This window comes from Hylobates moloch, unplaced genomic scaffold (assembly GCF_009828535.3).
Source record: "Hylobates moloch isolate HMO894 unplaced genomic scaffold, HMol_V3 SCAFFOLD_3, whole genome shotgun sequence".
NCBI lineage: Eukaryota > Metazoa > Chordata > Mammalia > Primates > Hylobatidae > Hylobates > Hylobates moloch.
In genome coordinates this window covers 19,755,483-19,768,868 of record NW_026652278.1, presented here as the reverse complement: position 1 = coordinate 19,768,868, position 13,386 = coordinate 19,755,483, and the positions used below count along the sequence as shown (strand labels likewise).

Sequence of the window (13,386 nt, the reverse complement as noted above, 5' to 3'; positions counted from 1 at the left end):
GCTTTGTTATTACCATGAGGCTTACACAAAACATCTTATAACTTTCTATTCTAAGTTGATAACAACTTAGTCCATTTGGGATGCTATTACAAAATACCGTAAACTGGGTAGCTTATAAACAACAGATATATTTCTTGTAGTTCTGGAGGCTGGCATGTTCAAGATCAAAGTGCTAACAGCATCAGTGTATAGTGAACTTTCATTTCCTTGTTCATTTATTATATCTTATCACATGGTAGATAGGGCAGGGCAGCTCTCTTTATATAAAGGTACTAATCCCATTTATGGAGCTTTACCCTTTTGACCTAACCATACCCCAAATGCCCGACCTCCTAATACTATGACATTGGTGAATAGATTTCAATGTATAAATTTTAGGGGGTACGTAAACATTCAGACCGTAACAACAACTTAACTTCACGCACATTCAAAAATTCTACAGTTTTATTCTCTCCTTCCATGTTTTATGTTATTGATGTCACAGTTTACATCTCTTTATATTGTATATCCATCAACAAGTATATAGCTATAGTTATTGAAGCTAGAGTTGTTTTTAATACTTTAGTCTTTTAACTTTAGTAGAGTTCAAAGTGATTTATGCACAACTAATACAGATGCTCCTCAACCTATGATGGGTTTACATCCCTATAAACCCAATGTAAGTTGAAAATATCATAAGCTAAAAATGCCTTTAATGCAACTTATCTATTGAATTTCAGAGCTTAGCCTAGCCTGTCTTAAACATGCTTATATCACATTAGCCTACAGCTGGGCATGAGAATCTAATACAAAGCTTATAATAAAGTGTTGAATATCTCATATAATTTATCAATACTGTACTAAAAGTAAAAACAGAATGGGTGTATGGTTACTTGAAGTATGGTTTCTACATGATGTGTTTTGCTTTTGCAGCATTAGAAAGACAAAAGATCTTAAGTAAAACCACTGCAAGTCAAAGACCACCTGTAAATTATTTGCATATTTTGGATTTGACTATACAGTTACCTTTACCAGTGAGTTTAAAGAATGTCCTTTCATTTCAACCTGAAGTATTCCTTTTAGCATTTCTTGTAAGGCAGGTCTAGTAGTGATGAACACCCTCATTTTCATGTGTCTCAGAAAAGTATTTATCTTTTCTTCTGAAGGACAGCTTTACTGGATATAATATTTGTGGTTGGCAGTTTCTTTCTTTTAGCACTTTGATTATATTATCCCACTCTTTCTAGGCCTGCAAGGTTTCTGGTGAGAAATCCACCAGATGGTCTTATGGACGTTTCTTTGTATGTAATGAGTTGCTTTTCCGTGTGTGTGTGTGCATGTGTGTGTGTATGTACATATATACGTGTATATACACACATGTATATATCAATAGCTTTTGGAGTACAAGTAGATTTTGGTTGCGTGGATTAATTGTGTAGTGGTGAAGTCTGAGATTTTAGTGCACCTGTAACCCAAGTAGTGTACATTGCACCCAATATGTAGTTTTAAAAAATCTCACATCCTCCTCCCACTCTCCCCTCTTCTGAGTCTCCAGTATCCATTATACCAATCTGAATGCCTTTGCATGCTCATAGCTTAGCTTCCACTTACAAGTGAAAACATAGATATTTGGTTTTCTATTGCTGACTTACTTCACTTAGAATAATGGCCTCCAGCTCCATCCAAGTTACTACAAAGACATTATTGTAATGTCTCCATCTTCATTTCTTTCTTTCCTTCTTTTTTTTTTTTTTTTTGAGACGAAGTCCCGCTCTGTCGCCCAGGCTGGAGTGCAGTGGCTCACTGCAACCTCCACCTCCCGGGTTCAAGTGATTCTCCTGCCTCAGCCTCCTGTAGCTGGGACTACAGCCGCGTGCTACCATGCCTAGCTAATTTTTGTATTTTTAGTAGAGACAGGGTTTCACCATGTTGGCCAGGATGGTCTCAATCTCTTGACCTATGATCCACCCGCCTTGGCCTCCCAAAGTGCTGGGATTACGGGTGTGAGCCACTGTGCCTGGCCCTCCATCTTCATTTCTGATTTAGTTTATTTGAATCTTCTCTCTTCTTTTATTGGTAAATCTAGCTAATGGTCCCCTGAGTTTGTTTATCTTTTCAAGGAAGCAACTTTTTGTTTATTGATCTTCTGTATTTTTTGTTTCAATTTCATTTATTCTGCCTTGATCTTTGTTATTTTCTTCTGCTAGCTTTGGGTTTGGTTTGTTCTTGCTTCTCTAGTTCCAGGAGGTGTGACTTTAGGTTGTCAATTTGTGATCTTTCAGAATTTTTGATGTAGATATTTAGCACCACAAACTTTCCTCTTAGCACTGCATCTGTTGTATCCCAAAGGTTTTGATAACGTGTGTCACTGTTATCATTTCGTTTTGAAGAATTTTCAGATTTCCATCTTGATTTCATTGTTAACCCAAAAATCAGTCAGGAGCAGACTGTTTAATTTCCTTGTTTTTATACAGTTTTGAGGGTTTCTTTTGGAGTCGATTTCTAGTTTGATTCTGGTGTGGTCTGAGAAGATACTTGATATGATTTTCATTTTTAAAAATTAATTGAGACTTATTTTGTGGCCTATCACATGGTCTATCTTAGAGAATGTTCCATGTGCTGATGAGAAGAATGTATATTCTGCAGTTCTTGGGTAGAATGTTCTATAAATATCTGTTAGGTCCATTTGTTCTGGAGTGTAGTTTAAATTCAGTGTTTCTGTGTTGACTTTCTGCCTCAGTGATCCATCTAGTGCTGTCAGTGGAGTATTGAAGTTCTCCAATATCATTATGTTGCTGTCTATCTCTTTTCTTAGGTCTAGTGGTAATTGTTTTATGAATCTAGGAGCTTCAGAGTTATGTGCATATATATTTAGGGTTGTAATATCTTCCTGTTGGGTCAATCCTTTTATCATACTTTCTTTGTCTTTTTGTTTTTAAACTGTTTTTCTTTAAAGTTTGTTTTATCTGATAGAAGAATAGCAACTTCTGCTTGCTTTTGGTTTCCATTTGTGTGGAGTATCTTTTTCCACACCTTTACCTTGATTCTATAAGAATCCTTTGTATTAGCTGAGCTTCTTGAAGACAGCAGACATTTGGTTTGTGATTTTTTTTTTTAATCCATTCTGCCAATCTGTGTCTTTTAAGTGGAGCATTAGGCCATGTACATTCAACATTAACATTGAGGTGTGACCCAGTCATCATGTTGATTGTTACCTGGATACTTTGTTTTTTTCATTGTGTTATTGTTTTATAAGCCCTGTGAGTTTTATGTTTTTGAGAGGTTCTATTCTGTTGCATATTGACCTTTTACTTCAGCATTTAGAATTCCTTTTAGCATTTCTTGTTGGGCTGATCTGGTAGTGGCAAATTCCTTCACCATGTGCTTGTCTGAGAAAGACTATTTCCCCTTCATTTATGAAACTTAGTTTTGCTGTACACAACATTTTTGGCTGAGAGTTATTCTGTTTAAGGAGGCTAAAAATAGGGCCCCAGTCCTTTCTGGCTTATAAGGTTTCTGCTGAGAAGTCTACTGTTAGTCTGATAGCTTTTCCTTTGTAGGTTATCTGATACTTTTGTCTTACTGCTCTTAGAATTCTTTCCTTCATGTTGACGTTAGTAACAGCCTGTTGACTGTATGCCTTGGAGATGTCCATTTTGTCATGAATCTCCCCGTAGGGCTTTGGCCTTCTTGTATTTGGATGTCTAAATCTCTGGCAAGGCTAGGGTAGTCTTCCTTAATTATTCCCTCAAATAAATTTTCCAAAATTTTTACTTTTTCTTCTCCCTCAGGAACACCAGTGATTCTTAGCTTTGGCCATTTTACATAATCTCATATTTCTTAGAGACTTTGTTCATTTCTTTTAGTTATTTTTTCTTTATTTTTGTCTGACTGGGTTTATTCGAAAGCCTTGTCTTCGAGCTCTGAAATTCTTTATTCTACTTCGTCTAGTCTGTTGTTAAAACTTTCTACTTGTTTTGTAACTCCCTAAATGTGTCTTTCATTTCTAGAAGTTCTGATTTTTTTTTTCCTCTGAAGTATCTATCTCTATAGAAAAATTTTCATTCATACCCTGAATTTTTAAAAAACTTTCTTTGTGTTGGTTTTCACCTTTTTCTTGTGTCTCCTTGGGTAACTTAATAATCAACCATTTGGATTCTTTATTTGGTATTTCCAAGATTTCATCTTAGTTTGGATCCATTGCTGGAAGTTAATGTGATCTTTTGGGGGTGTTATAGAACCCTGTTTTGTCATATTGCCAGAATTATTTTTCTGGTTCCTTCTCATTTGGATAGACTGTTTCTTCTAATTATTTTTGAATTTATTTTTGATTCAACTGTTTCTTTTTAATTTCCTTTTTTCCACCTTATGGATGTGACTTCCATGATTATAGCTTATTGTAACCTAATTTGGCTCTGGGTGCTTTTGGTGGTGAAGACTCTATATAAGTTCTTTGGTTATAGAGAGTCTTTGTATGATGGTTTTCTCAGATGTAGTAGCAATGTGCTTGGTGTGTGAGCAGGTTTACTGTCTCTTATGGGGTTGGAATGGCAAAAGTCTCTTGAAGCTCATCCCCAGTGGTGTGCACTTATTTATTTATTCATTTGTTCATTCATTCATTCCTCCAGTATTTTACTTACTGGACAGTTCAGGCTTCAGGTCAGTATGGGAGTTGTCCCTGGGTAAAAACTGGGTGTGCCTAAAACAGGTAGATAAATATAATACCTAATGGTGAGCAGAGGTCCCAGCCTTGAGTAGGCGGCTGGAGAAGCTGTCAGTGAAAAACACTGAGGTCTTTTCAGGGGGAAGGAAGGGGCTACCCCAGCTCCCCTCCCAGGCCAGCAGGAGAAAAAACTGCCTTGCATTCACACTCCTGACCCAGTGTTCTGTCCATTCAAACCAGGCAGACACCACTTTCCAGCTGCAGAAATGCTGATGTTCCATGTAGAGAGGGATTATAACTACCCCTTATGCAAGGCTGAACCTTGAGAGCACTTGTCCTATGAGGATGCAGTCACCCTGAAGTGTTCTAGAAAGGCTGTCTACAGATGCACCCATGCCATGCTCTTGTGGGAGAAGCCCAAGCTGTAGCTGCAGTGGTGGGTGAGGAGGAAAAGTCTCCTTCTCCAAGACCTGTCACAAGCACCAGGGCTGCTTGACTGTTGTAGTAGAGCCACAGATTTTCCCTGCTGAGTTCAGCATTGCACCTGTGCCTCTGCTGAAAAAAACTTCACACAAGCAGAAAGCTATGGGACTCAAGCTTTGCCATCTGGATTCTTTTGTCCCATGGGTTACTCCCTTGATGTGGTGCAGTCCCCCTTCCCCTAGGAGTAGGAGCCCTGAGGGCCAGAATATTGTGAATGCTGCTGCTCCTCTGTGTCTAGCTACCCAGTGGGGCTGCTACACTCCAGGAAAGTGCCGGGGAATGTCTGCAAGGGGTCCAGTGATGCGACCTGCCCTCAAATTTCCAGCAGTAGGTACCAGCACCTGTTCTGATGGGGGTGGCAGGGAAGTGACATAGACTCTGTGAGATTCTTTATAAATAGCCTTAGTGTGTTGGCTTTCTCAAACACTAGGTATAGTAGGAATGAACTGGTCATGTGGACAGACTCAGGACCTCCTGATTAGCTGGGGGTAATGCAGGCAGTGGTGACAGATGGGGTCATGCATAAGTTTTCTCCTTCCTGGGTGCTATGTTATTCTGCCAGCAGATGCTATAATGGACTGTGTTGGTTGGCATCCAGGCAGGAGGTGGCACTTGGAAAAGAACACCAGCTGCGGTGGTAGCAGTGGGATTTGTGCTTCTTATGTTACCCAGGTGAGGTACTCTGGTGTCTCAGACAACGGGCGAGGCCATAGAGCTTCCCAAAGTTTCTGTCCTTTGTGTTAAGCTATGGAGTAGGGGGTAAAGGGGCAAAGCCAGGTGGGCACTGGGTCACGTAAGTACATGCTGTGGCTCTCCATGCATGGGCTCAAGCAGAGGCCCCAGTGGGGATAAGAGGGCAGTCCTCTTGCCGTAGGGGTAATGTTCCAGGGAGGAGCGCAGCTGCCTGTACTGCACAGAAAGTCCACACAGGGAGTGGGGAGTAGCAGGTGACAGTAAGCTCTGCCCAGTTCCTATGCACTTGGCAAGGTAGGACTCACACCCGTAGTGTTCCACTAGTAGCAGCCAGCTAGGTTCCAGGCATTCTGCTCTCAGAACTCAAAACTGCCTCAGGCCATAAGCCTTCCCAGTTGAGACATACCATGGCTTTCAGACCACGCCTCTTCTGGTCTGCCTGAGAAGCAAAGGTACCCAGCTCTTGTGCTCGTGAGTATAACCCACTGCCCAGTCACCCCTCGGTTCTGGCCAAGGGAGTTCATCGTCACTTGAGATTATATCACAAATGTCAATTGGGAACCTCTCTCAACCTATGACAGACTACTGAATTAGCTGGAAGATGTCCACATGGTCACCTGTGAGGTAGGACCTGGAATGACTTCCCTCTATCCCTGCTGGAGACCGAGAGCACATGCAATGTACATCCCAATGCTGTTCCTTCTCATGTATTCCCCAGTGCTCACTAAATCAGCTTCAGTGCTGGGTAGGGTTAAGACCTTTCCCTGTGGCCTGGATTGCCAAGTTCTCCAGTGGGAGTGTATGTCCCAGAGACAATTTATCCCCCTCACACTCCAGGGACTTAGAATTTTCCACCTGGTTCACAGTATAGGCTGCAGCCCACCACTTCTTTCAAAGGCTCTGTGGTTTCTTTCAGTTTTCCTATTAAGTTCCTGTGTTGCTTCTTGGAAAAAAGTACACAGCATGAATCTCTACACACTATTTTATCTTCCCAAGTGAGAGAGGCATGCTAACACCTCCAATCTGCCATCTTGGAAAAAAATCAGTTTCTTTTCTTTTGCTGCTTTCAAAATTTTCTCCTTATCTGTTTTGACTCTTACCAGTGATTGTAGCGTGTCTCAATGAAGACCTATTTATGCTCAATCTGTTTGGGGTTCTTTGGGCTTCATGAATCTAGATGTTCATTTCCCTCTCCAGATTTGGGAAGTTTTCTGTCATAATTTCTTTAAATAAACTTTCTACCCTTTTCTCTTTGCTCCTTCTGAGACACCCATACTGCATATATTGGTTCATTTGATGGTGTCCCATAAGTTCCATAGGTTTCTTCACTCTTTTTCATTCCTTTTTCTTTTTGTTCCTCTGACTGATTAATTTCAAATGATCTGTTTTCAAGTTCACTGACTGTTTCTTCTGCTTGATCAAGTCTGCTGTTGAAACTCTCAATTGAATTTTTTATTTCAGACTTTGTATTCTTCAGCTCCATAATTTCTGTTTCATTCATTTATTGGTTTTTATTTCTTTGTTGAACTTCTCATTTTGTTTATTTGTTGTTTTTCTGATTTCATTTAATTGTCTATCTGCTCTCTTGTTCCTCACTGGGCTTTTTTAAGATGATTATTTTGGATTCTTTGTCAGGTAATTCTTAGATTTCTATTTTTTTGGGGTCAGCCACTGGAGCTTTATTTTGTTCCTTTGGTGGTGTGATATTTCCTTGATTATTTGTGTTCTTTGAAGCCTCACATTATGTGTTCACACTTGAAGAAGCAGTCACCTCTTCCTGTCTTTATTGACTGGCTTTAGGAGAGAAAGACCTTTGCCAGTGAGCTTAGCTAGAGATTCTGGGGATCTCTCACACTTTTTCTCTAGATATACCTGCTCCACACCTCTTGTTCCCTCTTTGGGCTTGTATGTGTTCTCTCAGTCCTGCAAAGCCAGATCTTGTGCTAAAAGCCTCCTGTTTATTCCATAGGGTAGTACCCTGAAATGTTCAAAGTTATATGTCTTCTCTCAATCCATCAAAGTTGAGCTGGCTGCTAATATCCCTACCTTCTGTTGAGGTCCAAGCATTTTCTGTGGTTGTGTACAGACTGTTGTGCACTGAGGTACATATCAGCTGATTGAAGGGGTACATAGGCCAGTTGTCTTGCAGGGTTTATGGGAGGGTCTTAGGGTAGAATCCATGAGCTGGGTAGCAGAATCTATAGCCAGCTTTTGATAACCATACACTATTTGCACTCCTGCTGCTGCTTCTCCTTGCTCCTAGCTGCCCCAGACGATTCAGCCATGCTATTCCCCTCAGTGTTCTGGGTGGGATGAAACAGAAGTGGGTCTCCTAGACAACATCCTGTTGGGCTGGGAAAGCTGGGTGCTCACTTCACTCTCACTTCCCCCATGGGAGAATTGTGAACTGGAGGGACCTCTCTTGGAACTGAGCTGTGCCACCTTAGGGGAGGGGTGTTGTGGGTAAAGTGAACTGCTCTTACTATACTCTTTGATGCATCCACTCTTAGATTTTTTGCTCCACCAGTGTGCTGAAACTTCTCAGTGGACTCCTGTGGCCTCACAAAAGTATTCTTGTCCGTAGATGTAGTTGCCGAAATCAGTATTTCTATATAAGAATGAAAACTGGAACCTCCTATTCTGCTATCACACTGACATTTCTTCTTTCTTTTAAAAATAGTGGTTATATTGTGTTGTCCTCATATACCCTAGATTGAGCCTTTAAGATTAACTTTAGCAAAAGGGCCAACTTGGTTAACACCACATATCAAAGTTAGTGTCTTTGTCTGGTGGATTTTTTTTTTTTTTAAACTTTGACTCACTAGTTTTGAAAATATGTGAGTGTGTATTGTGTTAATAACAGTCTATATTGGAAAGTAACTAAGTCTATGTAAAGGAGACAAGAGAAACTATCAGGTGTTTCCTGCATGTGTGGCCTTATGCTTATCTCCTCTGTGGGTTATCTCCATTTTTGAGAAACTTTGGGTTCTAATCTGAAAAATCTGCCTCCCAACCAGAAACACATTGGTGATGATGAAGGGAGGCTCATGATGAGTTGAGAAACAAGGTGACCATCTGACTTCCCATGGTCATTATAGAGACCTGGCAGTAGGACTTTCCCTTCTTAGCTCCCTCCCCTCTTCCCAGTTCACCCTCAGATAAGCTGGAAGGTGACACCATAATGCCATTCAGAGTGCAAGGCCACTAGGTCGTCACTTTGCCTCCTTGGACACCTCCTTCTGAACTGCATTCCTTCTTCTCCCCACCTCCAAAAGTCATTACTTGTTGTGCTCAGCGGCACAAAATATTCTGTAAAGTAGACACCTTCTTGTTTTCCAACTTAATGACAGCATCCCTGGGTGAGCCCTAACTGGAATACAGAACTGCACCTGACAACCGTGGCCTGCTCAGTGAAGTTGCTCAGAGATTGTATCAGAGGCATTTGAACCAGAGCAACTCCATATTTAATAGGGGCTGGGTAAAATAAGACTGAGATCTACTGGGCTGCATTCCCAGGAGGTTAAGGCATTCTTAGTCACAGGATGAGGTAAGAGGTTAGCACAAGATAGAGGTCATAAAGACCTTGTTGATAAAACAGGTTGCAGTAAAGAAGCCAGCCAAACCCAGCAAAACCAAGATGGTGACAGGAGTGACCTCTGGTCACCCTCACTGCTCATTATACACTAATTATAATCCATTAGCATGCTAAAAGACACTCCCCCCAGCACCATGACAGTTTGCAAATGCTATAGCAACGTCTGGAAGCTACCCTATATGGTCTAAAAAGGGGAACTTCCTCAGTTCTTGGAATTTCCCACCCCTTCCTTGGAAAACTTGTGAATAGTCCACCCCTTGTTTAGCATATAATCAAGAAATAACTATGAGTATCCCTAGTCCAGCAGCCCACGCTGCTGTTCTGCCTATGGAGTAGCCATTCTTTTATTCCTTTACTTTATTAATAAACTTGCTTTCACTTTACTCTATGGACTCGCCCTTAATTCTTTCTTGCGTGAGGTCCAAACCCTCTCTTGGGGTCTGAATCAGGACCCTTTTCTAGTAACAGTTGGGACCAGGTAGAGATTGGAGTCTAAAGTTTCTCTTTATTTCTGAAAGTTGATCTCTGATCCCTTCATAGGGAAGAAAACAGGACTTAATTTAGGAGAAATGATTCTAATACTGGCCAGGTGCAGTGGCTCACACCTGTAAGCCCAGCACTTTGGGAGGCCAGAGTTTGAGACCAGCCTGGCCAGCAGCCTGGCCATGTCTCTACTAAAAATACAAAAAAAAATTAGCCAGACGTGGTGGTGGGCACCTGTAATCCCAGCTACTCGGGAGGCTGAGGCAGGAGAATCACTTGAACCTGGCAGGCGGAGGCTGCAGTGAGCAGAGATCACACCATTGCACTCCAGCCTGGGCAACAAGAGCAAAACTCCATCTCAAAGACAAAAAAAAAAATGATTCTAATACTGGCTCTGCCTTGGGCCAGCCAAATCACCTTTAGCTAATTCTTTCCCCTTAGGGTGTGTGTTTCATCCAGCCTTCCATTCAATTAAATAGCACCTTCTGTGTTCCAGCTACCTCTGCCATGATGAACTTATATTGTCTTATAGGAGCCAAACAGCAGAGTGCAAATAAACAAGCCACATACGAAGGCTATGTGGGAAATGAAGGCAGAGGGTGGGGGTGGAAAGGGCCAGGTAATAAATATTTTTGGCTTTGTGGCCATCACTCTGCTCATAGAGAGGAAACAGCCATAGGCAATACATAAATGAATGGACATGGCTGTTTTCCAGTATAACTCTATTTACTGAAACGAGTGTTGGGCCATAGTATGCTGACTCCCAGACTAGATCAGAAAGGGCCTTAAAATCTGAGGAGATGGCTTTAGATTTGAACTTATAGTTAATGGGGATCTCCTGAAAATTCTCAAGCTGGAATGTAATTTGATGGAAATCTATTTTGTGTAGAACCGTGTAAAAGCATCTGACATAGAAAGAGATCCTAATACCCCAGGTTGTCACTGCTTTTGAACTGTGTATGAGCACTTTGTGACCTGCTAGAAATTTAGAGGGAAATTTTCATTTTTATAAACCTTGACAGACCTTCCACTGTTTCTTGTATGCAGTGAACATACAACAAAATTGTGGTCACTGGATTAGAAGCTCCCTGAGGGCAAGGACTTTGTTTTCTTTGCTACCATATATGTAGTCTCTGGGATGTAAGCCTATTCACATATTTGAATGCATTAATGGGGCAGTAACCCTGAAGCTTAAATATGCAAAACTTCTCACCCCTAGGCATAATGGAAAACTGTATCACCTAATGAGTGTCATTTAAAAAATCACAGTATCAGTGATGCCACTGACCTTGTGGCTTGTTTTCTCTCTTCCCAGATGGCAGACGATCAGGGCTGTGTTGAAGAGCAGGGGGTTGGGGATTCAGCAAATGAAGATTCAGTGGATGCTAAGCCAGACCGGTCCTCGTTTGTACCGTCCCTCTTCAGGTAAGTTTGCTTAATCAGGGACCCTGGACCACGTCAGCCTGCCATGCCTCTGCCATCTCCACCCACCCATGGGGAGGGGGACATTCAGGGAAGGAGGTTCATGCTGAGCATGAGGTTTGCACAGGTTCTTGCTAGCTGTATGCAGCAACACTAGTGTCCTCATGTGCACCCTCTTGTCTGTGGGCCAAGCCCAGGAATGGACAAAAGCAACTACTGGGAGTCTCCTGCTCAGCGGCTGCGTGTCTGGTAGCAGTTCCCAGGTATCAGGGGCTGTTCTCATTAGAGGTGATTTGCAGGCATCTTCAGAACAGAGCCTGGGCTGCTGCTGCCAGTGGGACCAAGTTTGACAACACAGAATCCAAGGGCTGAGGGACAGGAGGTTTTAGGGTGACTCACGCCCACCCTGTGTCTCCTGAGGCATTCCACTGATGGAAGGGAGATTGCATCCTGTTCGTTAGTTCCTACCTTTCCCTTTCTTGAGCTCACTTTTAAAATTCTAAATTTTGCATTTAATAATATAATAGCTTCATTGATTAAACTCTTGTATGCCTGCTTGGTATTATTGCATTTAGTCTACATAATTGCACATTTAGTTTTATTGTTATCACCATTTGTCAGGTAGGGAAACAGGTGCTGTGAGGTTTAATAGCTTGCCTTTTTGCTGATAGTTAGTAAATGGTAAAGCTAAGATGAGAAACTAAACAATGCCAGCACCACTCACTTAAAGGTTCTGCTGTGTGCTTCCCATTTAAAAGTAGGGCTAGTGTGGTGCAGTGGCTTACACCTGTAATCTCAGCACTGTGGGAGGCGAAGGAGGGAGGATCGCTTGAGCCCAGGAGTTTGAGACCAGACTGGACAACATAGTGAGAGCCCCGTCTCTACAAAAAAAGATAAGAAAATTAGCTGGGTGTGGTGGCGCATGCTGGTAGTCTGGCTACTCGGGAAGCTGAGGCAGGAGGATCACTTGAGCCCAGGAGATCGAGGCTGCAATGAGCCATGATTGCACCACTGCACTCCAGCCTGGGCAACAGAGTGAGACTCTGTCTCAAAAAAACAAGTTTTTTTGTTTTTTTTTTTAAATAAAAAATAAAAGTAGGGCTGTAAGGACATGGAGGAACCCCAAACCCTCCCTTAACCTTGATCATGGATGGACAGTGAGTGGAGCTTCCTGACAGACAGAAGGCAGCAGGAGTCAGACACATCACACTTCTTTGGATTCCCTAAGCCAGGTCCTACTGGGAAAGATAGAGAGGGGGATAAAGGCCGAGGTTAGGGAGTGTTCCCAGGCAGTACTCAGGAGGGGAAGAGCTGGTGGTGGGTGGGCAGCCAGGCTCCCAACACCCCAGAGCAGACCTTGGGTCATATGATCCAACATAGGACTTGGAAAAGTGGGAGAACCCCAACACTATGGACCCAGATTCTGTTGTTTGCCAGATAGAGTCAAGAATATCCAATGAAATGACCAGAAAATACAGTTCTGACTCCTGGAACTTTCTAAAACCGTTAGAAATTGGTGCAGGCCAACTTACTCCCCAGGGAAAGCCCCTTAGAGCAATGGTCTTCAAATGCCTTTGCTTATATGTGCTCAAAATAATGTAAAGCTATGTGTATAATTTAAGGTACATACACATTTTTGTCAAGATAGTTGCAAAAAATGTAATAATATTTCACTCTTCCCAACCCTTTTTGAGTATTTGACTTCAGCAAGTTGTCTACAAGTGAAAGAGAAACGGGAATCATTTAATAATCATTTTGTAAGTCAGTTTGAGAACAGACTAATACACAGGACTCCAGCTCAGCAAAGCCTTTTGATGTACTTCCCAGAAATTATTAAAATAAATGGTGTGTTGTAAATACTGACATTTCAAAGTCGTTTCTTTAAATGTACCCAGTGGAATCTACATCCATAGTGATTTTATAACCACCTTTATCCATTAAAAGAATACATGAACAGCTCTCCTGTAACAGCTAGAACTTTTATATGTCTTTTTTCCCCTCAAACTTGGTTTTTTCATTCTCTTTTTCTCCACATTTTCTTCTGATGTAATAAATTTAGTTGCTTGAA

At 41.7% G+C, this 13,386-nt stretch overlaps 1 protein-coding gene across 3 annotated transcripts in view; it reads left to right on the top strand.

Annotated features, from left to right (window-relative positions):
* Positions 1-13,386, top strand: part of CASP7 (caspase 7) — a 50,891-nt gene that overhangs the window by 6,069 nt on the left and 31,436 nt on the right. For 2 of the 3 annotated variants that reach the window (XM_032177431.2, XM_058435999.1), the window contains exon 2: positions 11,212-11,321. In XM_032177431.2, the coding sequence (XP_032033322.1) occupies positions 11,212-11,321 (110 nt within the window). Of the gene's footprint in view, positions 1-5,698; positions 5,798-11,211; positions 11,322-13,386 lie in introns of those variants that run through there. The other variant, XM_058436002.1, reaches the window with a different exon arrangement.